This window comes from Anser anser (assembly GCF_964211835.1).
Source record: "Anser anser genome assembly, chromosome: 2".
In the NCBI taxonomy this organism is placed as follows: domain Eukaryota; kingdom Metazoa; phylum Chordata; class Aves; order Anseriformes; family Anatidae; genus Anser; species Anser anser.
Window position 1 is genome coordinate 59352558 of NC_139721.1, and position 22527 is coordinate 59375084.

The 22527-nt window shown below is 34.3% G+C and overlaps 1 protein-coding gene across 4 annotated transcripts in view; it reads left to right on the forward strand.

Moving 5' to 3' along the window:
- The window catches only part of DOK6 (docking protein 6), a 238630-nt gene that overhangs the window by 124776 nt on the left and 91327 nt on the right, over positions 1-22527 (forward strand). For all 4 annotated transcript variants that reach the window (XR_014579799.1, XM_083824245.1, XM_083824243.1 and 1 more), the window contains exon 4: positions 17737-17856. Coding sequence is in view for 3 of the 4 variants with exons in the window: in XM_083824245.1 (XP_083680371.1) it covers positions 17737-17856 (120 nt within the window). In the remaining variant the exon portion in view is untranslated. The remainder of the gene's footprint in view (positions 1-17736; positions 17857-22527) is intronic.

The window sequence follows — 22527 nt, forward strand, 5'->3', positions numbered from 1 at the left end:
GCCCTCTGGCTGTTTACCCTAAAACTGAAATCTAAAATTATTAATACTTTTTATATCTATATATAACAGGATTTCTTCCTGATCCCATTTTGAGTTTCTTAGGGGATTTGATAAATGTACTATACCATAAATAATTTCTAGTCCTGTGAAGTAAAGATATAGAGATACTGTTTTATCCTTTGTATAATTCATAGCATAAATGAATGTCAGTGACAGAATAGTTGTCTTTCCAAACTACATGAGAATAGATTAACTATGTTCTAAAGAATGAGTAGGTCCATGCTTCCTTTCTCCTGAAAAACAGAACCAAAGGGCTGCTAATTCATATTGCTGAGTATTTTGTATAAGACAGAAGCTAAATGCTTTCCAGGGTTGCTTTATAATGCTTTCTTACATGTGGGACTCAAGATATGAAATGACACACTGGGCTGGAAAAGGGTAAGACTGCAAGCAAATTTAATGCCTTCATTTTAAAAGTACCATTTAAACATCCATGTTAACAACCACTCTGGTGTTCACAGAACAGCTCATGCTAAATATTTGTCATTCTACATTAAGCAAAGTCATATCTTACTGACTTTCCATAATATAGAAGGCTTCAGGATTTTTCTAAAGGCTTAGTAATGTTTTCATTATACTTAAGGTTGTTTTTCCTTCACGCTATTCAGGTTCTTAGGCATATTACCTTGTTTTTATTATAATGAGAACTGAATTATATTATAGAACTGAATTCTTAATAGCCACTGCATTTGAAATTATGGTCTGCCTGTCATTCAGTCAATTGATAATTTCATTATTAGGCAATACAGAACAATATAGGGTGTCTTAGCTTGGAAAAAAAAAATGAAGAAAATAATCACTATCTATATTTGTAATAGAATAAAAAGCTGAAAGTAATCGTGGAGATTGTCCTAAGAAATTAGAATCTGTAACTATTTGTAGGTGTATATGTATTTATATGTATTTTAGTGTATATATGTTTATATACTGTAATTTAATTCCTGGTAGATTGTCTTGTCTGTTTAGAATGTTTGTTTTGTTTTGTTTTGTTTTGTTTTTGAACATAAGTAAAAGGAACAAAAATGTATCAGAAGTGCTAAGGTTGAAAAGAGAATGGCATACCAGCATATAGTTGAAACTAGAACAAAAGCCTGTCTTCTCCACCTTGATTAATCCATCCATCCCACACTGCGTTATGCATGTGGTAGCTTTAAACTGAGTAATTTGTTCCAGGGTCCTCTGCTGTAGTAGGTACTTTGGGAGAGAAGTGAATGAGACTTACTTTTTAAAAAGTTCAATGTAATCCCAGAAGACATGGACTCAATTTCTTTCCTAGGCTTATATTTTCTATCACCTGGCACTACAAAACAGAATAATGTACATTTGTATGGTTTCACATTTACCACATCCTGTGTTCTAAAATTGCAATTTAAAAATGGATATAAAAATGTGCTTGTGAAAAGGAGATTTAAATAAGATATTTTTCTTGGAAATTTATGCAGGACTCCAGAGCCTGAGTAATTATTCTAGTGCAGCCATAGTTCCCTAGGCTTTTGGACTTTTGACTTCCATCAACATGAAATAATTGTCCTTGATGCTGAAATCCTGGATTCTTCAGCAGCCTGCCAATTAGACAGGCAGAGAGGTTTCTGACAGTGCATTTAGGTCTGGATAAATCTCCATTTAGTCAGAAAAGTCCCATCCAGCTCTAGGAACACCCCTAGGTGTTCCTCACTGCCTTGTGAATTATCCTTTAAAACCTTGCAGAAATGTTAGCACCATGTTAAGAGGTCTCATCTGAAAAGGGTTGTATTTTTCATTGCCCAATGAAAGGGAAAGTCAATAAAGAATTTTTGTTGTCGTTGTTATGTCTTCATGCATACAACCAGTCATGCTCTCCTGCCAAGCCAGTCTGCTGCAAGCCAGCTCTGGTCTGTAAATAGTGCAGTTTTAAGTTAGGAAGGCATCATGCTTCTGCAAAAGTACCGTGCTTCTCATCTGTTTTGCCATGGAATCAAAACAGAAAACTGTTCACTTGCTCATACCAGTAAACATGATGCTAGACTTGTGATGAGGCAAGCCTTGTTCAATGGAACTATTCGGGCTGTATGATTAGGTAAAAGAAATCTTCATAACTTTTAATTCCAACAAGCATATCTAGGACCCAGAAAACATGCATTTATGTAAGGATATATTGATACATCAAGGAACTCTTAGCAAATAAGCAAGTTTAAGACAATTCTACTTAACTGTTTATCATTTACTGTGTGTCTCTATGTATTTGTTATTGGGACCGGTATTATTAAGACTCTTGGTTTTGAAGCACAACTATTTGCTTTATCATTCACTCAAGCTCCTAATCCTGTAACAATCTGATTTTCTGGAAAGTACTGGGATGTCATTGACTCAGTCTTAAGATACCAACAAAGAAGTACATAGGTGGTAGACCTCTAGGTTCTTTCACTTTTTCCATTAATTTTAATTTCTGTAACTAGAATAAAAGATACAAAATCTTAATTCAGGCCTACTTGACAAGCCATATTGTGTTTGGGCATATACTTTACCTTTGGACTTGTTGGTATAGTACCCCACCTCCTCTCCTCAAGTTTGCTGAAACTGGAGTTATCAACTGAGATAAAAAGGCTTCTGCTCATCTACATGGAATATAGATCAGATCTCCTGGGATCTGTGGATATGTATCACCCTGTAAAATAATGTAACTTCTGTGATTCCTGACCTCCCCTGAGAATAGCATACATTTAGTGACAGCACAAAAATCATGACATTAATTTATAGACTGAATTTGGTATATTGACAGATGATGTATGGTTGGCTGAGCCTAGGGAGAGTTCAATGAATAACATGATAATTTACAGCTCCAAACCTGAAACACCACATCTATTTTTCATTTTCTGTCACTTTCAGTTTGAGTTACATTTTGCTACTTAGAGTGTGTAAGATATAGGGGACTGTTAGCAGGTTAACTATTTCAAGCCTTTTGGAACACTTTTATTTTGGAATGAGGACAAGTCGATAGGAATAATGCATGTAAATGAGCGCAGAAAGATTTATGTGCTACAAATGTGTATTTAACCATATATTCAGTACAGTCTAGGCATGAACAATTCAGACAAATTTGTGCAGATTACAGAAAAAGAAAAAAAAAAAGAAAAAAAAAAGTTCACTGTCCATCTATCTTCATATTATTTTGAGATGTTGCTTGAATTCCACACTGCCAATGTGATGTTTCTATCAGCTTTAAAACCCTAGTGGGCTGTTGAACAATCAGAATGGTAACTGCTGTCAGAGTGATCTATAAAGCTTATAAATTTGTTTTTTGCTGCTGGGTAGAAGTGAGAACTAAAGCAATTCTTAAGACTGAACCATATGTGAGACTACTACAGGTGAAGGTGAAGTTTTATATGACTTCTGACTATATGCCCTTGTGAAATTTTCCAGAGTTGTCCCTCCTTCTATACCTGCAGAGCAGTTATTTAATGCATTCACACAGTCCACTTATGTTGTTTGTAATCTCTTTGGCAGTATTTAATGGGAAATGTATTGAGCTATGATTTGACTTTAAGAACAGAAGAAAATAAATTTTATGTAGAACTCTAAAATTCATAAATTCAGAATTTTAACCTTTCCTGTGTATTTGAAGGGACTACCACATCTATAATTTATGTCCTCCAAATAAAAGAAGAAAATATGCTCATTTCAGAAAAGAACAAGGAGCTTTCCAGTGTGTAATAGTGGTCTCGTAATCTCCAAGAGCAGAACACAAAACAATCTCTTGTTTTGTGATACTCAGTATACTTATTATCTGGAGAAGTATCCAATCCTTTTATGAATTTCTTGTTTTATTTTTTGTGTTCATCTTTTAAAATATCAACGCCTTCCTAGTAGTTATACGTTGATTTTCACCATCTTACCAAGACTATATTTTCTGAAAGTAGTCTAGCATTATCGTGATTGGAATCTGTTTTTGGAGGTTTAACTAGGATAGTTCATTAATCTCCAAAAATAGGGCTCCAGTTACAAACATAGAATCACAGAATCATAGGATCTCCTGAGTTGGAAGGGACCCACAAGGATCACTGAGTCCAGCTCCTGGCAACACACAAGACCACCCAAAAATCAAAGCATGCATCCAAGTTCATTGTCCAAATGAATGTTGAACTCTGACAGGTTTGGTGCTAAGACCACTGCCCTGGAAAGCCTGTCCTGGTGCCTGACCACCCTCTTGGTGCATAACCTTTCCCTAACACCCAGCCTGACCCTCCTCTGTCCCAGCTCCATGCCATGCCCTCGGGTACTATTGCTGTCCCCAGAGAGCAGAGCTCAGTGCCTGCCCCTCCGCTCCCCTTGTGAAGAAGCTGCAGGCCACCATGAGGCCTTCCCTTAGCCTCCTCTGGTATGGGCTGAACAGTGCAAGGAACCTCAGCCTCTCCTCATATGCTTTGCCCTCTAGGCCTTTCATAATCTTTAGAGCCCTCCTTTGAATGCTCTCTAATAGTTGTGTGTCTTGTATGCAACAGTTTCTGTCATATAATGGTCAAGATTCCCAGATTTCAGTATTCCCAAATGAATGAGATTCCCCTCTTTACAGTAATTAGTGATCCTAGAATGAAGCTCCAAGCAAGTCAGCACTAAATCTCTTGAAGAGTGGACTCAGCCATTCCCCTGGTAAATAAATAAGATTGTTTTCCCCATTATTTTTTTTCTCCTAATTTCAAATAGAGGAATTCAGTCTAAGGTCGCAAAGACATGCAGAAGAAAGCCTCCTTTTTTTTTTCCCTTTTTTTTTTTTTCCTTTTTTTTTCCTTCCCCCCCCCCTTTTTTTTTCCTTTTTTGTTGCTCCAGTTTCTCTTTTAAAATGTGGTTGCTCTTCAAGTTTTGTTTTAAGCAATTCCAACTGCTGCTAAAGCTGCCTTGCAAGTTAATCTGAGGTTAAAACTGAAGTTAATTAATAGAATTAATACCAATAGAGGGAAGCAGTTGACTATAAAGGTCTTTGAAGTTGTGTTTATCTGTAGTAGCCAAATAGTTAAATCCGTTTGTCAATTTATGCTTCTGAAACTCAGAGAATAGTGTATTAATGTGAAAATAAGGCAAGTAAGGTGTTAATGATGGCAAATATATGGATTTTCTTACTTTTAGCTATAATAGCTATCATTGATCTGAAAAATATTGAAAATGTAGGAAATTTATTTTCCTTTTGTTGGGTTGTTTGGTTTGTTGTTTTGTCTTTTTTTTTTCTTTTTTGCTTTATATTCATCTTTTATCAATTTGTAAATGTTCCAAAAAGTAGAATCAAAGTCATACTAGGTTTAAATTTTTCAAGTGTCTGGTGCATCAAACTTGCGTTGCTGTTCAGTAGTTTTTGATGGCCACCTAGAGTGACAGTTCACTATGTCCATTCAGACAAGCTTTGGATTGCATATTAGGTGGATTTTATTTTTTTTCCCCCCTAAATTCAAATTCATGTATCACCCATTTAAATTCTTCTACTTGCTATGTAAAGAGAAAATCAACGATTCTTTCCACAAAAGTAACATAAGTTTTTCTTCTGAAAATGTGCTCGTGTAGTATGTTTTACAAGTTTGAGCTTCATATTCAGTAAAATGTATACAACATGTACTAGTCTTCTAAAGTCTTTTGAATTTTTGAGCCTTGCTTTGAAATGAAAGCTGCATATTCATTAGAATGATGAGGAATGTTAGTCTGGTTCTAAATGATGGAAACCTAGATCCATTTGGTTTCTGGAAAGCTGTTCATTTTGAAAATGTGGGACATTTCTTAGTTTTTATATGTTTGAATCTGTTTCTGGATTTAATTTCTCTCTTTTTTTTTTTTTTTAAATACTGTATCAGCATAAGGTTACTAGCAACTCATATTAGACTGTCACTTTATGGGGCAGCACTGAGAAGCAATTATCCTTTGTGTAAAGTTGAGAAAAATGATAATCTCAATATCTTGTTTGTTTTTTAAACCAAGTCTTTCCTTAAAAATCTGTTTAGTTCTAAAGTTAAAATATAGACATAATATTATTTTCCTATTAAAGAAGCCATAAAACCAGATCTATTATGAAGTATCATTTCTTTCTGAACTAGACAGTATTAAAAATAATCCAGTATTTTGGAGAAAAAAGTAAACCTGTTGGCTAACAGAAGAATGAAACAAACTTGTAATTAGTGAAATGGAAAAGGGAACCAAGTCTGTCAGTAATGTAAACATTTAATCATATGCCAAATAAGATCAATGCTTTACCAATGCATATTATCTCTGTTTCAACAAATGGGAACTACTTTGTAAAGTGTCCTACAAAGGTAACTCTTTGGAGTGCTGCAGGAAACAGCCAGCTCCATTTCAGAATGATACATTTTCAATGACAGTTTAAATTTGGCTATTTCTTTCAAGTTCATCATTGGCCAAACCTTTCAGTAGCACAGCATTCCATTTCAACTTCAAGGGAAAAAAATTAAATCAATCCTGTAGCTGAAGCTTATATTCCATAAATAAAACATGAAGTCGATTTTACAGCTGTTTTTTTCTGCCTAGATTGTGTTATGGATAATTTTAACTGGACATAGCAACTGAAATAATCAAATTAGAGAATTTGCTGTAGGCATATATAATGAAGATGGCTCATAAATGTAAAATCAAAGAACATTTGAATGTGCTAATGGACAAGCCTGTAGATAATTAAACAAACTTGTCTGGGAAAGACAGACAAGTCATTATAGATATGTTCCTCTAAGCATGAATCCAGTAGGAATGACAAAATATCTTATTGAGTTGCTTCTGCTTTGTATGCCAAACATAGGTTTACTTGAATATGTCTAAATTTTCCGATAGCTTGTAATCATCTGACTGGAAAAAATGGGAATTAAATAACAAAGACTGTGTGACATGAGAAAACCTACTATCTAGTAATTAGGCAGACTTAACATGAACAATTCTAATTTGATTAAAATATACTCTGAAGTAGTATAAAGGTAAAATAGACTTTTTCCTTTCTCTTGCTAAATATGTTGTTTAGAGCAAAAATAAAATATTTGCATCAGAAACTCATAAATCCAACTATTTTGAAACTGGATATTCACATTGTGTTAAGCAATCTGCACCCGCAGTAAAGAAGATGCTGATTTTCTTAGGGTGCTGTAGCATCTGTCTTGAAAGTACTACAGCTGTTTAACATCTACCTCAAACACAGCACAGTGAGCAATGTTGAAATTAATATGCAAGCAGTCTTTGTTCAGCTGAGTATCTTAGGAAGCCACATTTGGACAGTTTTGTTAGGTCTAATTACCTTCCTGTTACATTCATGGTTGATTATCCTTTTCTGAAAGTAAAAATTAAATCATTGCCTTTATGTTTCAGCCATAAGAATTCTATGCAAAGGCATATTTTGGGATTTATTATGAAAATGTGAAGAATAATAAGTGTCTGCCGACCTTATCTGACTCAGAAAGAAGAGAATTATACCGTTTAGTTACTTTTCGTGATCTAGCTGCTGCTGTGCTCGCATTGTAATGCTGGCATCTAGAAAAAAAAAAAAAAGAAAAAAAATATGGCAGATCAATTGGTCTATAACTAAGTCAATAAACCCTCAATTACACTTGCATATCACAACATCAAGTGGTTATTTTATTATTTTTAGGGGGAAATTTTGTTTAAAACAGCAGATCCATAAGTAGGCCACAGTTTCCAAGCAGAAGGAAGAATAATATTCAAGTCAGCTTCATTTAAAAGCATTAATGCAGAAAGTAAGGAAAAGCATTTTAAATGACAGTGTTCAATTTTCTCTTAATAATTCCTTTCTCATTATAATTTGTTGTCCAGCTTGTCCTCTCCATTGTAAAATAATCAGCCAAGGAGAAGAACCTGGATTTGAATTTAGTTCAGACCATGAGAGATCCCAAAGAGTATTTTTGCTGGGGTTCCAAGCAAGAAACACAGAAGACCAGTCTTTGCTAGCATTTGAATCTTGTCCATCTGGCTATTCCATAAAGGAGAGAAAGGGATTCTATCCCTGCCCTGTGTGTGCTTATAAATCAGTTCACAACTAAGCTCTAAGTGGGCAAGAGATCCACAGCATTCATAAATTACAGCTTCATCTTCAGATACCCTTTTTCACTGTAACCAGCATTCCCAATTTACAAACCTAAACCCTAAACTTTCTATGCAGCTCTCACTTTATATTGTTCAAAGTATTAAATTTAAATGTCCTTTATACTTTTATGATGAGTTTTTTGTCCTGAAATAAGGAGGAAATATTTGAAATAAAACAATCTTTCATCATTGAGTCTCCAGTTAACATGGCCTTAAGCCATGATTCAGCACAGAGTTCTTGAAGTTTCATATTATCTAATCATGGTGTGTGTTTTCTAATGTTAAATTCATCAAGACTTACCCTGATTTTCTTGGAGAAAAATGACACAATTGAATATGGGCCTATTTGCTGTTATTTTTGTTGTGCTGAATCTTAGATGCCTTCTACTGAAATAAAAAGGAAGGGAAGGGAAGGGAAGGGAAGGGAAGGGAAGGGAAGGGAAGGGAAGGGAAGGGAAGGGAAGGGAAGGGAAGGGAAGGGAAGGGAAGGGAAGGGAAGGGAAGGGAAGGGAAGGGAAGGGAAGGGAAGGGAAGGGAAGGGAAGGGAAGGGAAGGGAAGGGAAGGGAAGGGAAGGGAAGGGAAGGGAAGGGAAGGGAAGGGAAGGGAAGGGAAGGGAAGGGAAGGGAAGGGAAGGGAAGGGAAGGGAAGGGAAGGGAAGGGAAGGGAAGGGAAGGGAAGGGAAGGGAAGGGAAGGGAAGGGAAGGGAAGGGAAGGGAAGGGAAGAAGTTCCTATTAAGTTTATGAAAGATGATATTCTGAGTTTAAGTTTATGCAAACTGCTTCCCCTTAGGCAGCCATATGTCTCTCTTACTTAAGATTATGTTGGTAACAACATCAGCAGTCTATGTCAAAAAAAAAAATATCTAAAATGATGTAACTTAGATACAGTTTTATTTCAAAGACCTAATATTTGCAGGAGGCATTGCCTAATTTGAAAGTGTGAATGTTTTCATTGTTCCTATTTTCATAAGACATTTTAAAAATTGAAATTATATTTAGGTATATGGAATGTAGAGATCCATTTCATGATGAGAATAAAAGATTCAGGAAAAGTGTAAAATTAGAGTAAGCAAAGTGAAGAATTGGTAACAAGTGAAGAAGCTCCTTTGGATTTAAGTTCTATATATATGTACTGAAAAAAAAAAAAAAAAAGAAACAAAAAAAAGAGACAGAAAAAAAAAACTTTTCTCATATTTCCTTAGATACTAACTGTGCAGCTTTAAGGTGTTTTTTTCCTTTTCTTTTTGCAGTAGTACCCCATTAAAATCCACCAAGAATCAGGAAAAACACAGAGTCCTCTCTAGCTAATAGTTAGTTCTGCCTGAGAGTAAAATTTCATGCCATTGAAAATCAAGTAGAACACCTACAACCATGTTATGATCTTCTAGGTAGTTTCAGTCAGAAGTTCTCCGCAATTGCTTTGAATCAGTTTCTTTGCACTTACAGTGTCATAAAATCTTGGTTGTCAACTCTAGTAATAGCAAGGAATCACTTCTTCAAATTACTCATTTTAGGGTTTAGGGCAAAACATTGTATTCTTGCGTAACGGAAGCACAGAAAAAAAGAAAAAAAAAGATTAAAAAAAAAAAAAAGATTTTTTCATTGGCCTTGATGTTATTTTAAAAGAATCATTTAGCACCATGCAGAAGAGGTTTCTTTCAGTCTCTGCAGCATCAGAAGGGTGCAGCACTGACACTGACTTGTTTATGCCCAGCCAAAATGGGACAATATTTAATAAATGTGAACATTTGAATCTGTAAGACTTCATTCAGATATGTTTAGTCAAAGAAAGAAAGAGAGATTCCAAAGACTTTCTAGTCTACTAGTAGCTGTCTCTATGTACTGAGTTAATAATGTAGCAGATATTCAGATGGCTGGAGTGAAAAGTCCTGTGGTCAAAGGTATAAAAGCAATGAAGCATGTAGTGACAATGGTGCATGTTTTTTCTCCCACGTCTTGAAACTAGTCGTTATCACCTTGATTTTGTATGCAAAGATTATCCTGCTGGAATTATTTACATTATTTCTTCTTTTCAAACAGTAAGAACTGTCACTACTTCAAAGATAAGAAGATATTAAAAAAAAAAAAGGTTAAAAAAACAAAAAGTGAAATGAACCTTAGGACTTGCAATAGTTTCTTTTGGTATAGATTCTCTTACCAGGTTGTAACTTAAACATTTGACAATAGGAGAGAAGAATACTTCAGCTTTTCTACACATTTAAGAAAAGTCTATATACTACTCCAAAGAGAAATAAAAGTATTTTAGGAGTAAACTAGATCTGAAATAGTATGAACTTTTAAACCAGACAAATGTCATTGCCGACTGCCAATCATCGGGTTGTGATAGCATCTTCTGCATGTTATGTGGCTGGTGACAGACCCTTTTTGGACACTTGTCTGATGGTGTTTTTGACATTCCCGATACAGACAAGCTGCCTGAGGTTATTTTACTTTCACGCATTGTCATTTGACATTAATAGCTGTTGAAACAGGTATAGATTGACAGTCCTGGGGAAATGTCTAATTCCCACGCCAGATTCTAACTGGCCTGTTAGTTTCAGTCACAGTGCAAATCTTTCCTCTGTGTTCAGGCAGGTTTTCATGAGTCTTACTTTGCATTTGAAAGGAAGTTTGCATTAAGAGTGAAAGGTTGCTAGGGATATTTTTGAGTAATGATGCTCTATCAGCTTACTGTTGGTCTGTTGAACATACTAATGCTTGATAAATATTTGTGGTATAATAAGAGGAACTAGTCCCCAGTGTGAAGTAGTATACATGGTCCATAAGGGTACCTAGAAATCTAACCTCAAGGACTAATTAAAACACTAAATAGCATTTTCTTCCCAGAATGTTCTCATTCATTTCTGTAGGACTAATCATTGAGTAAAGTGATGGTCACTTTTTTTTCAAAATAGCCATTTGGAAAAGGGAAAGGGAAAGGGAAAGGGGAAAAAAAAGAAAGCTACATTAGCACTGGTATTGATCAGAGGAAATCACTCTTTTGTAGATTAACTACAATATCTCTTAATATCTCCTCATTTTCCCACACATTCTCCATTTTTAACAAGTCAGCAGAAAGCTCTTGTTCTGTATGAAGACTATTCTCAAGCAGTATTTCAGATGAGAAACTTTTTTTCCTAATGTTGTAACTTTGGTTACAGACTACTATTCAACTGTGTGTGGCATTTCTGAGTTTGAGCTCAGAATTTGATGCTCAGATTTGAGCTCAGAGTTTGATGCTCTTTCACTTGGAGTGTTTCATTAGCTATCATTGTGCATGGACCCTTGCAGTCCCAGAACCATTCTAAATTGGCTGGCGTATTAGCTAGCTTTGTAATTAGCAATCGCTATTACTTAAAAAGCATCCGATTAGTGCTTTTATTACATACACTGCATATATTGTATGTTAATTTCATATTGCCACGTTTGAATGTGATATGGTGTAAATAATCCTTCATTGGACAAAGCTGTTCTCAGAAGAGTAAGTCTGGTCCTGACTCTTTTGGGGAGATAATATCCCCTGTGTCATATATCCAGCAACCTGTATAATAAGCAATGTAGGTAAAAGTGTAGATTTTATATACAAATAAAATGTACTTTAAGGAATAGTTTAGTGGATGGTAACATCAATATGATAAATCTTTTTAAATGTCATTATTGTCTTCAAAAGCAGTCACATAACATTTAATGTTTATGTTAAAGACAGGATAGTAGATGATATAGTGGCTGGGTACTGGTTAATTAAGCTGACCCTTTTGATCAGACTTTCAGAAATGAAGGGGGAATTGTCAGGAAAATGTCAGTTTTCATATACCTACATAACTATGGGGACACACAGCTAGCCATTTGCAAACATAGATATCCGCAGAGACTAAAATTAGCAGAATCCTATTTGTGATGCCTCTTCCAGCATCTCTAGATAAGTGGGAATGACTGCTGGTAGAAATATCAGTTTTGATTTTATTATAACTAATAAATGTATTTTGCCAATTGTTGTAATTAGCTGTGCTACCCTCATGCCAACCGAAGTTTAATGTTCCCAATGATAGCAAACTAAAAAAAAAAAAAAAAAGCATTAAAAATATACCAGTGGTTAAAGTTATGAAATAATATTTGCTCATATACTGTAATTATTAATTTAAATTGATTACTGCATCATTCAATATTTCCTTAAGCAAAATTTTTATAATGCTAGAAATGTACAGAGAAATGTAGGGATGTTATTGAATTGATGTATATTCAAAAATATGCATACATTTAAATACTTGGAATTATTTAAACATTATTAAGTAGTGAAAGAAAAAAGTGGCAAAAAAAAGTGGGATTTTTTTTTCAATGAAAGTTGTCTTTATTTCTTGTAAGATTATTTTTCACATATTTTTATATGTTTTTTTCCTTTATGAATTTTCTTTTGACTTTTTAGTTCAGTGATTTACACTTACATAATAATAGGACACTCTGCTGCAGGTGAAAGACTCAAAAAATCACATATCAAAGAAAATACAAAGCGGTTTCTTTAAAGGTTGTATTTGCTGAAACACAAGCAAAAATTCCAGGTATTATTCCCATATTTCATAAAATATCTTCAAGTATAATTTGTCAATAAAAAATAATTTTAGTAACAAAATTGCTTTCAATTTTAATATATATACAGACTAATTTTCTGTTCTTTTACACTAAACAGAACTTATATCCCCTTCCTATACATTATAATAAAAATTGTGTAATTCATGCATGACCAATGTTAACCAGTAATATGTTACTACTCAATACAAGTAATATCCGTATGTTCTTCTGAGCCACAATAAGAAATAGCCACATAGTTGCTTCACAATTGCTGCATATATGCTCTATGGCTCAGTAAGATAGTACTGCAGTCCTGTGGGGATTCTTTTCTTTTTTTTTTTCCTATTAAATTCTAATTAATGCTGGGTGATTTTTAGAAGATATATTGGTACATATGGTTTCTCTGTGCCATCTTTTGTTCTTAATAGGGAATATCAGATCTAAGTCCTACTAACCCAAGCAGGAAACATTTTCCAGTTCAATCAGAGTAAGCATATTTGGCTGGGTTTGAACTTCTGATAAAACTAGCTTAGTTTAGAAAGATGAGTTCAACAATTTTTGGTGCAAGTACATAAAAATGTTTCAGGAAAAGCTAGCATTTTAGGTTTGCACAGCTTAATATTAGGGAAAGCTCAGAAAGTACATGAAATTTTTGAATATGCATCAGGACAGTTTCTGTTATCCACCTCTAATGTTGCATACATTTTATTTTCAATTTAAATCCATGGTGAAACCACTTTAAGTAGGCTGCATGAGAAGGGGAAGGGACAAAATTCCTCATCTTTGTTTTTAAACTTTGTGAATTACATAGAAATTAAGCCCTTTTTTACCAATGGAATAATGTGCTGTTGATAGTGACAGGAGGGTGTTTCCTGGAAGAGAGGGCACAGTCTTACAGAGCAGGAGATGGCGTTGCGCAGAGGGATGAAAACTGAACTGAGCAACAGAGTGGGCACCTATTTGGGGCTTTACCTCTTCGACCATTCTGGCATCTCATAGTAGTGCGTGATGACAGACTGTGGAATGTGAACTTCGGAGATAAGAAAAATCTGACATTATCGGAACTCAGAAGGTGTGGGGTTTAGTCCATACACAAAAGATTTCCTAAGTTAGGATTCTGAAAACAGTCACACCTGTAGCAAATATAGACAAAGAACTGTAAGTATAGCGAATTTATATATATATAAATCTGCCCCCACCACTTCCTTCCCAGAGCATATGTTGCGTAGCATGAACTGTTTTAAACTTAAAATACCAGAAGAGCTTTTATATCACCTCATGACATTTGTATAGCAGCATCTTATGAATGAATTATGGGAAAGATGCAAATGCAAGAATTTTGATTTTATTTATAGCTGTGAATGCTTTTTTTTTTTTTTTTTTTTTACAATTTATCATTCAGTCCCAGAATTCAGTTATCTTAAAAGGAAATTAATTTTTTTTTAGTGATAAGTATCAGTTACCACTAAAAAGTCAGTGTTTACCACCAATAAATTTAATCTACATGCATTAAAGAGAAGAATTTTGCTGGCAGTATTTTATGGCCTTATTCTACTGTAGTATTTCATGTTTCAAAATTTACATGTAATCAAAACAAAGAAGTAATAGTGATATCTCTCTTTCGCAATGTGGTAACTATCATTCTTAAAGCTTGCTATTGTGACTAGTCCATTTATGTACTATAAATTATAATAAATACATTTTAAAATTCGTAAGTAATATTTAATTTGTTACCTGGAAACACAAAGCATTCTAGACTTGCTATGGATAAACTGCTTTATAGATACACATGATGAAAGGAGAAATATGGCTTTAACTTTGAAAGGTAATTCACCTACTTCTAAAGAAGATTTCATATGTAAGACAAGGAAAAGGTCTAAGGCAATCCCTTGCAAGTAAGCAATAGCTATCAGGATGTATTAGCTAAAACTAACTCACACAGTACCATCCTACGCTTGACGTTCCAAATACATTTGGAGATAATGTTGATGCTTCTGACAGCATACACAAACCCTCACAGTTCTTTGGGAAGATATTTCACTTCTGCATTGAAAGTGTATTCTTTGTCGTATTGTGTAGATAGTTGTAAGACACACATTTTTAGTTATACAACAATACAGTGCATGCATTACAGTCTACTTTGCAAAATACAGCCATAATCTTTTAGCACTCACATTAAGAGAGTTTCTTCTGTGTGGTAGGTGGAGAACGGTCTAATCTGGGTCTGATCACAAACATCTTGCAGGGAAGAAGCAGCAGCTTAAATTAAACTACTAGAGTCAAACACTCTGAAAGGCTGTTTCTGAATCCAAAATTTCAAGTTCTAGATATTGCTCTAATAGAAAGAGGCAAGTGAGCAAGTGGACTGGAGAGATGAAAACAAAAACACTCACAAGAAGCAGCTTCTAGAACTCTTTTTTGTTTGTTTGTTTGTTGGTTTGCTTGCTTGTTTCCCCAAAAGTCTGCTGGAAATGTGGTGTGAGAATGCATATAAATGTAACTTATTGCTTTTACATGAGAGTAGTATTTTGAATATATATTGATGTTAAGCTAGAGTTATGGAAATGCCAATACATTTTCCTTTCTCCTTAGATGTTTGTAAAATTAGAAAGATTAGTTTTGTATGTTTACCATCATCTCAGTTCATGAATGTACTCTTTCGGACTGGATGCAGGCAAATGAAATAAAGTAATAAAATATAGATTTAAGTAAAATTTTGTATCCTGATCATCATCCAGGAAAAAAAAAATGCAGGCTCTGTATAGACCTAGGCATCCTGTCAGCATTTACAATAGTCTGTAATACAATTTAGTCAAAAAGGAAAATGTGAGAGGGAAGGAAAGGAAACATGAAAGCACCAGACTAGATTTGTTCTGTCACTTGTATGCTACAAGCCTTTCCACATTGATTCCCCAGAGCTGGAGTAGTTGTTGGTCGAGTCAACAGTAACCCTCCCTTGAGGGCTTGGCTTACCCGTATGTCAGTGCACTGCCCCCATGCCCCCCTCTCCATGCTGCCAGCATATGACAATGTGTCTTGTGAAGTCCCCTCCTTTATAGACATAAGTCTGCTTCATCAGACCTCACAAATATCCAAGGAAAAGGCAAAGGTGGAAAGAGAGGAAGGCAGGAAAGCTGGAGGGAAATGTATTTTCTTCATGCATGAGCAGAAAATGAATTTGGGAGGTAGAATTTTAAATGAATTCATCTTATTACTATTAACCCCCGTTTTATTTTTATTTTTATTCTCTAGTGATATACCTGCTTTCTCCATACTTCCATCAAGCAGGCTGTATCGGTAGAAAAAGTGTTAAGAAATAGTATGCTGTTACCTCAGTATTTTCCTCTTACATACAAAGTTAAATGTCATCTGGAGATTACTGACAAAAGTCTCTTACTACCAGCAGCTGAGGATGTCATGAGAAGACCAGCTTTGGAGATATGTGTCCTGAGGCAAAGACTTCAAAAAATCAGGAAGGGTTAAAGGAAGCCTCTTGGCTTGCAGCACTCATAAATAAATAAATAAATAAATAAATAAATAAATAAATAAAATTGTATCCCTGCAGCAACAGTCATGTTAGTCTCAAAAATTCCCAGACTGATTCAGTCATTTGAACTTTCTGCCTGGGAACTCTGTCAGCTAATAGACAGATTAACTCAGGAACAATCTATGCATGGATTATTCAGGGCCCAAATATATTGTGGGGACCTGGAAGAAAAAGGCCTTTCTTCCTTTCTTGTCCAGCAAATGTTTCTGTCACTTGAGATCTGTGCCTAACCAGGCAAGGATTCAAGGACTGTACCAATTAGGCATGGAAAGATTTTGCTTGGATATAATTTTTTACTAATTACAATGAGTCATCGTGATTAGATGCTTCAAGGGATGCATGTAGTTGTTTTTGTTTTTTTTTTTTGTCTTTCTGAATTTCAGCACTGCATTGGAGAGATTGTCACCAAAGGATTTTCCAGATGTTCCCAAAAATAGGAATGAAAAATAAAATAAAATAAAATAAAATAAAATAAAATAAAATAAAATAAAATAAAATAAAATAAAATAAAATAAAATAAAATAAAAGTGGCAGTTTAATAGAGACATTTCTAGATGACTGGAGTCAGCCAGTCCTAAGGAAGATCAGATATAGACTATGACAACGGACGTTCATTTTGGGCCTGGTGTCCAGCCTCCTCTCCAGAAAGTTTCCCTTAGGTGAAGCTTACTCTGTAATAACAGGCAGTCAGCCTAGCTGCATGATTTTTATTAGTTGTGGTTTCACACTATGTGAACGCCAGTTTGAGATGTTTGTTTGACCAATACCAGACATTTTGTGATGTTAAATTTGGAAAGTGGATAAAATGCGAGTGTGTTGGAGAGCAGCTATTGTGCTGTCTCAGAGGGAGTTCATATCTTGGTAAACTGGCAGATAGGGAGCTCTCAGATAAAGATTAATGGGATGAACTGGACAACTCAGAAAGGATGAGGAGGTTTTGAATTTTCATACAATAATTCCAACTAATGCCTAAATTGCTCTGAGATCAAAATGGTGAGCAGAACTGAATGAATTCCTTATTCAGTCTGACTTGATGGGCATAGGTGTTCAGTATAGCAAAGGAACAAGTTTTGCATTTAAAGAACTTTTTATTGCTGTTGTTTCCTTTGCCCCTAGAAAAATACGAACCTTTAGAAAAAGAAAGTTTTTCAATAGTTCAGCTAAAGAGCAGTAAAGACTATTTCAGATATTATGTTTGATGCTTTTTCTAAATTGCATTTTTCTTTCAGGTAGGCCTTCTAGAAAGATATTGTTTTGAAAACTCACTTGTCTTTTCTCTTTTCTGTTAACTCCATCTCCTATCCCCAAATCTGAAAATGGGAATTGCAGTATTCATAGTGTAAAAACCCTTTTTTAAGTTCATAAATCAAGGCAAAGGGATAGAAGAGGAATTTTGTGTTACTAACTTAAGCTAGATTTTAAGAAGTTACTGATTTTTCACTGTTACCTTTTTTTTTTTTTTTGAGTAAAACGTTAACGTTAATATTTATTTTTATTATTTTTTCAGAATTAGAGGCAGAGGAATGGTGCAAACATCTTTGCATGGAGTGTCTAGGAACCAGGCTCAATGATATAAGTCTTGGGGAACCAGATTTGCTTGCTGCTGGAGTTCAGAGAGAACAAAATGGTAAGTAACTTTATAAGTTCGGCTATATCGGTTCTTGGCTGATGTCCCACGTTATCTTTGTTGGTATTTGTGTCCGTAGGGTTTTTTTTGCTATTACCTCATTAATAACTAAACTGTTGGATGTGATTTCAAGGCTTAATCATATTTTTTCTACAAATAAATATGATTAAATTCTACACCAAATGGCATACATATAGTGACTTCATGTGTTAGTTGTGTTCACATTTTCTTCTCATGGGAAAGGATGATAACAACCTTTCTGGTTGAGGAAGCAGTAGACTCTGTGCATTGAAATAAAGCAGTAGCTGTTGTTCCACAGCCTTTAAAAGACAATGATGAACATTTCAACAGCACTTTGGACTACAAAACACATATTTGCTTTAAATTCATATCTGCCTGGAATAACAAAAAAACTAAATCTAAATGTTGTCAAACACAGGTGGAAAGGACAATGGCAGGTGCTAATCAGCCCTAAGCCCAACCTTGTAAGTCTTTTGAACAGAAATTTAGACACATGCACAGGAAGGATGCTAGTGGGTGGAATATGCAATAACAAAACAAAATCTGTGATTTTCCTGTCATTTAATTCCTATTAATGAACATGAGGGCAAACACAAAATGTGCTCATTTATTCCTCCCTAAATTACATCACTCAAGGATTATTACTGTCTTGATGCTTTTATAAAATCCAATAGCTTTTAACAAAGTAATAAAATAAGCTGCCTCAATGGTCATAACGAAACAAGCAAAATATTATTATAAAATGACATAATTAAATTATAGAATGAATAGCACTATATCAATTATATTGTATTAATTTCTTATGAGATTCTGGACATCTCTGAACCTAATAGCATAAAATGTACGGAAATCTTCAAGGAAATTGATTCAAAGACCAGGTATTTTTTGTGTGTGATCTAAAGAAAGTTCAAATGTTTGTGAAGTTGTTTCCTTTTTATCAGAGGCAGCATTTAATTTGTGACTTGGTTTAATTTTCCACTTGTCTCAAACTACAGTACAAGTATAGAAGGAAAAGCTACTTATGTCATAGGAAAGTGATAAGGATCAGAAACCACTCAACGTATCCTACCTGGCTATCCTATAAGCTCACCACTATAAGCTTAACAAATTATGACTGATCAGAGGGTGGAATCATTTGGGAGCTCTAATGAAAAATTAAAATTAAAATTTTATTTTCTTGCCAATTTTCTTCATGTTTATTCATATATATTCCTCATATAATTTACTTTGTCCTAATAATAATATTTTTAATACATTATGTTCTTCATCTGTCCAAGTGCTTACCCATTCCTGCTTTTAGAGTACATTTGCATGCTCATAAAGACATGCTATCAAAAATTTTAGTTCAAAACATATCTAAAAATTTTTTTAAGACTACTGAGCTTTTTTTGACCTGAAACTGAAAGGTCTGTCTAAGTTACGTTTTGAATTTAAAACTCATGAAAAGTGAGTATATTTATGATATGTCTATCTCATTCATTTTTAAAAAGGAAGCTGTATCACTGCCAAGGTCATTTTGTTATTTTCACATTAAATAATAACTGTACACTGATAATTTATCTTTGAAAGTCATTATTTCAAAACACATAGCAAGTATAAGTCAAACTCATTTTGAGTTTGACTCTTGAATTAGTCTATGTAGTAATTTACTTGAAAAAGAGATGCAAACGTATAGTTTGTACAATCTGGAGTAGAATCAAAAAGTCTCAGCACCTTATTTCACACATTCTGTAGCCATACAAAGGCTTTCTTTCAGGTCACTGACTGAACAGAAGATTTCTCTTAGTACCTGAGCAAGACCATAGATTGTATTCTCATAGAAACTACAGTATCAGTGGGTTTACAATTTTAGATTTTTTTTTTGACATTTTAAGGGCTAAAAGCAATTGAATAATAGTGTTATGCTGTTTATATCTCTATGATATGACAGGATGTTAGACATGACAGGATGTTAAAACCACTAGTCCCTAAAGAGCAGGTGTTAATCCCATCCCACTATATTTTTCAAATGGTTACTTTCCCTAAAGATTTTTTGAAATGTTTACAATTTGATAAAGATACTTCTTTGATCAGAAAAGATCTAGCCTAATGAGTTTTCTTTCATAAGATATTTTACTTTGTCCTGGCAATAATATTTTTAATACTCTATGTTCTTCATCTCTCCAAGTGCTTACACATTCCTGTCCTTAGAGGACATTTACGTGACATATGGCATGTACTTCTAAGAGTATTCAGTAAAGGGATCAAGTAAGCCTACTATCCCTTGACAAAAGAGGGAAGGTTTTCTGTTGTGTAGGTTTCTGTTTTACTCATTGGATATGAGAAACATATCCATATTTACTCATTGGATATGAGAAACACACACACACCAACCGGCATATTTAGTTTGGAAGGTTAGTAATAAATCTCTTAATTGTTATCATATATGCCCTGGAACCATAAAAAAACTCTGTGTTACATGCTACTGATAATTTTATATCCAAAGACTCATTGACATATGAAAATGCATGGCAGGAAAAATATGCATTTTTTTGTGATTTGTCTAACATCCATTTTTCTTATATCTGAGTTTCTCTCACTCTTGTAACTCTCCTGAGTGTTTTTTGTTTGTTTGTTTGTTTTGTGTGTTTTTTTCTTTGTCTGTTTGTTTGTTTGTTTGTTTTGTTTTGTTTTGTTTTTGTGAGAAATGCAACAATTTGTTTTGCAAAACCGTTTATTTTAAAGACTGGCAGAATTGGTGTTTAGTGTGCAAATGTCATGGTTAAAAGGCTGTACATTATACATGTATTTCTGTCACATGAGGATAAAATGCATGATAGCACAGCAATCTGAAACATTAATTCTTTTTTTCAATCTGAGTTGTTTAGTAGGTGTTAGCAAGTTCTCTTTTATTGGAGCTGCACTGTTGCTTGACCCTCTAGCGCCAAGCAATTCTGTGGTGATGGTAGCTACAAAAGCCAAACTATAGATCTCCACTGCTTATAGCAGAGACCTCTGGCTACTGTGAGAAGAATACAGAAGACTTCTAAGTGATTCCAGTGCAAAGCACATCAGTAATAGAAAGCTTCTCATGGAGTTTCATCTCTGTTATTACTTTCAAGTATTACCACAAGCATTAAGGTTGTAAACTCCACTGTGGAAAATGACCCTTAGGTGGTTTTATTTTTTATGTCTAAGGCTCACAACTAGTGTCTGCTTAGTTTAGTGATATGCAGTTTCTATTAAAACGGAGGTCTGAATTTAAGCTTCCCTTCTCTCCAACCATTTTACTTTCTCTCTCCTGCAAGTGCATGTGATTTGGTAGTGTTTGCCAGCCCTATAACAGCAACCCTGTTCCTGTTTAAATTTATTTTCACAGCAGACACAGTTTCTTACTATTTGTGAATGTCCATTTAAATTATTCTTTAAGGAAAGAGAATACAGTATTAAATCAAAGCCAGTAAAGACTACAAGATCACATTTAGATAACAAAATTAGTATAATGGCAGTGGAGCTATATATACAATGATAGGCCAAATAATAATACACAGTAATAACTTCAGGAAAGAAAGTCTGGACTCAGTTGCAATTTATAACAATGATGACAAGTGGTCTTCTATCCTGTGACAGTTATACACACCCTTAGGTTTCTCAAGATATCCCTCAGATTTCTCAAGCTGCTGATAGGGAAAACATGAATGTAGAGTGCTGTCTTCATTTGGAAAAAGTGGAGACTTGGTTTCCAGATCTCAATGTATTTGCATTTCTATTATGTGTTGCTTTGCCTGATTTTTTTGTTTTGTTTTGTTTAGGAAATATTTTATAAACATTTGAAAGATAATTAATTTTTACTTCTTTTACTCCCTGCCTAATATTTCAATTGATAACTCAGAAAATTACTTCCTTTGTAAAGTTCTCTCTTTCTCATAACTGTTCTACCTTCCTTTTATATTTAAAAAGATAGCACCATACTGCAGTCTTGCTTTCTGTTTTTTAATTGCCACTAACTCATTAATTTGTTAGAAAAAAAATGTAACTCCTTATACTGAACAATATCCTTAAATCCTCGGAAGATGATTGCAAGTTATTTCTTTATGCTACATGTTGAGATTACAAACTACAGACAAATCATAGGGATTTCGTAATGAAGTTCATATAGCTGACCTGTTTTAAGGCATTTTCTAGGGTCTGTACAAGTCCTGTTTGTGATTTACTACATGAAAACATTGTACATGCTTTTTATTCATTTTCTGTTATCTTTAATCCACTGTTACAGGGTTGTTGTGTGTGTGTGTTTTGTGTGTGTGTATTGTTTTTTTTTAAGATAAACCAAATATAGGCAACTTTATTTTATTTGATTTTTTTTTTTCTCCAGAAAATAAAGACATTTACAGTTTTAATGGCTGGGTAAGACAGTCAGTTTTCAGATTCTTCTCTACCTCACTATTTATCAGTGAAGTAATTAAAGATAATTAATTAATTGTAGCGCTTTTTTTATTTTATTTTCATTGAAATGCTAATAAGCATTTCCTCACATTATTAACAGAAACAAAGCCATATTTTTTTTAATTCTGAAACCATGGTTCCTCACTTTTTAAACCAAGAGAAATTGTTTTAAGAGACCTGACATATGTATGACCACAAAGTGCTGTGACCAAGTCTTAGAGTTTT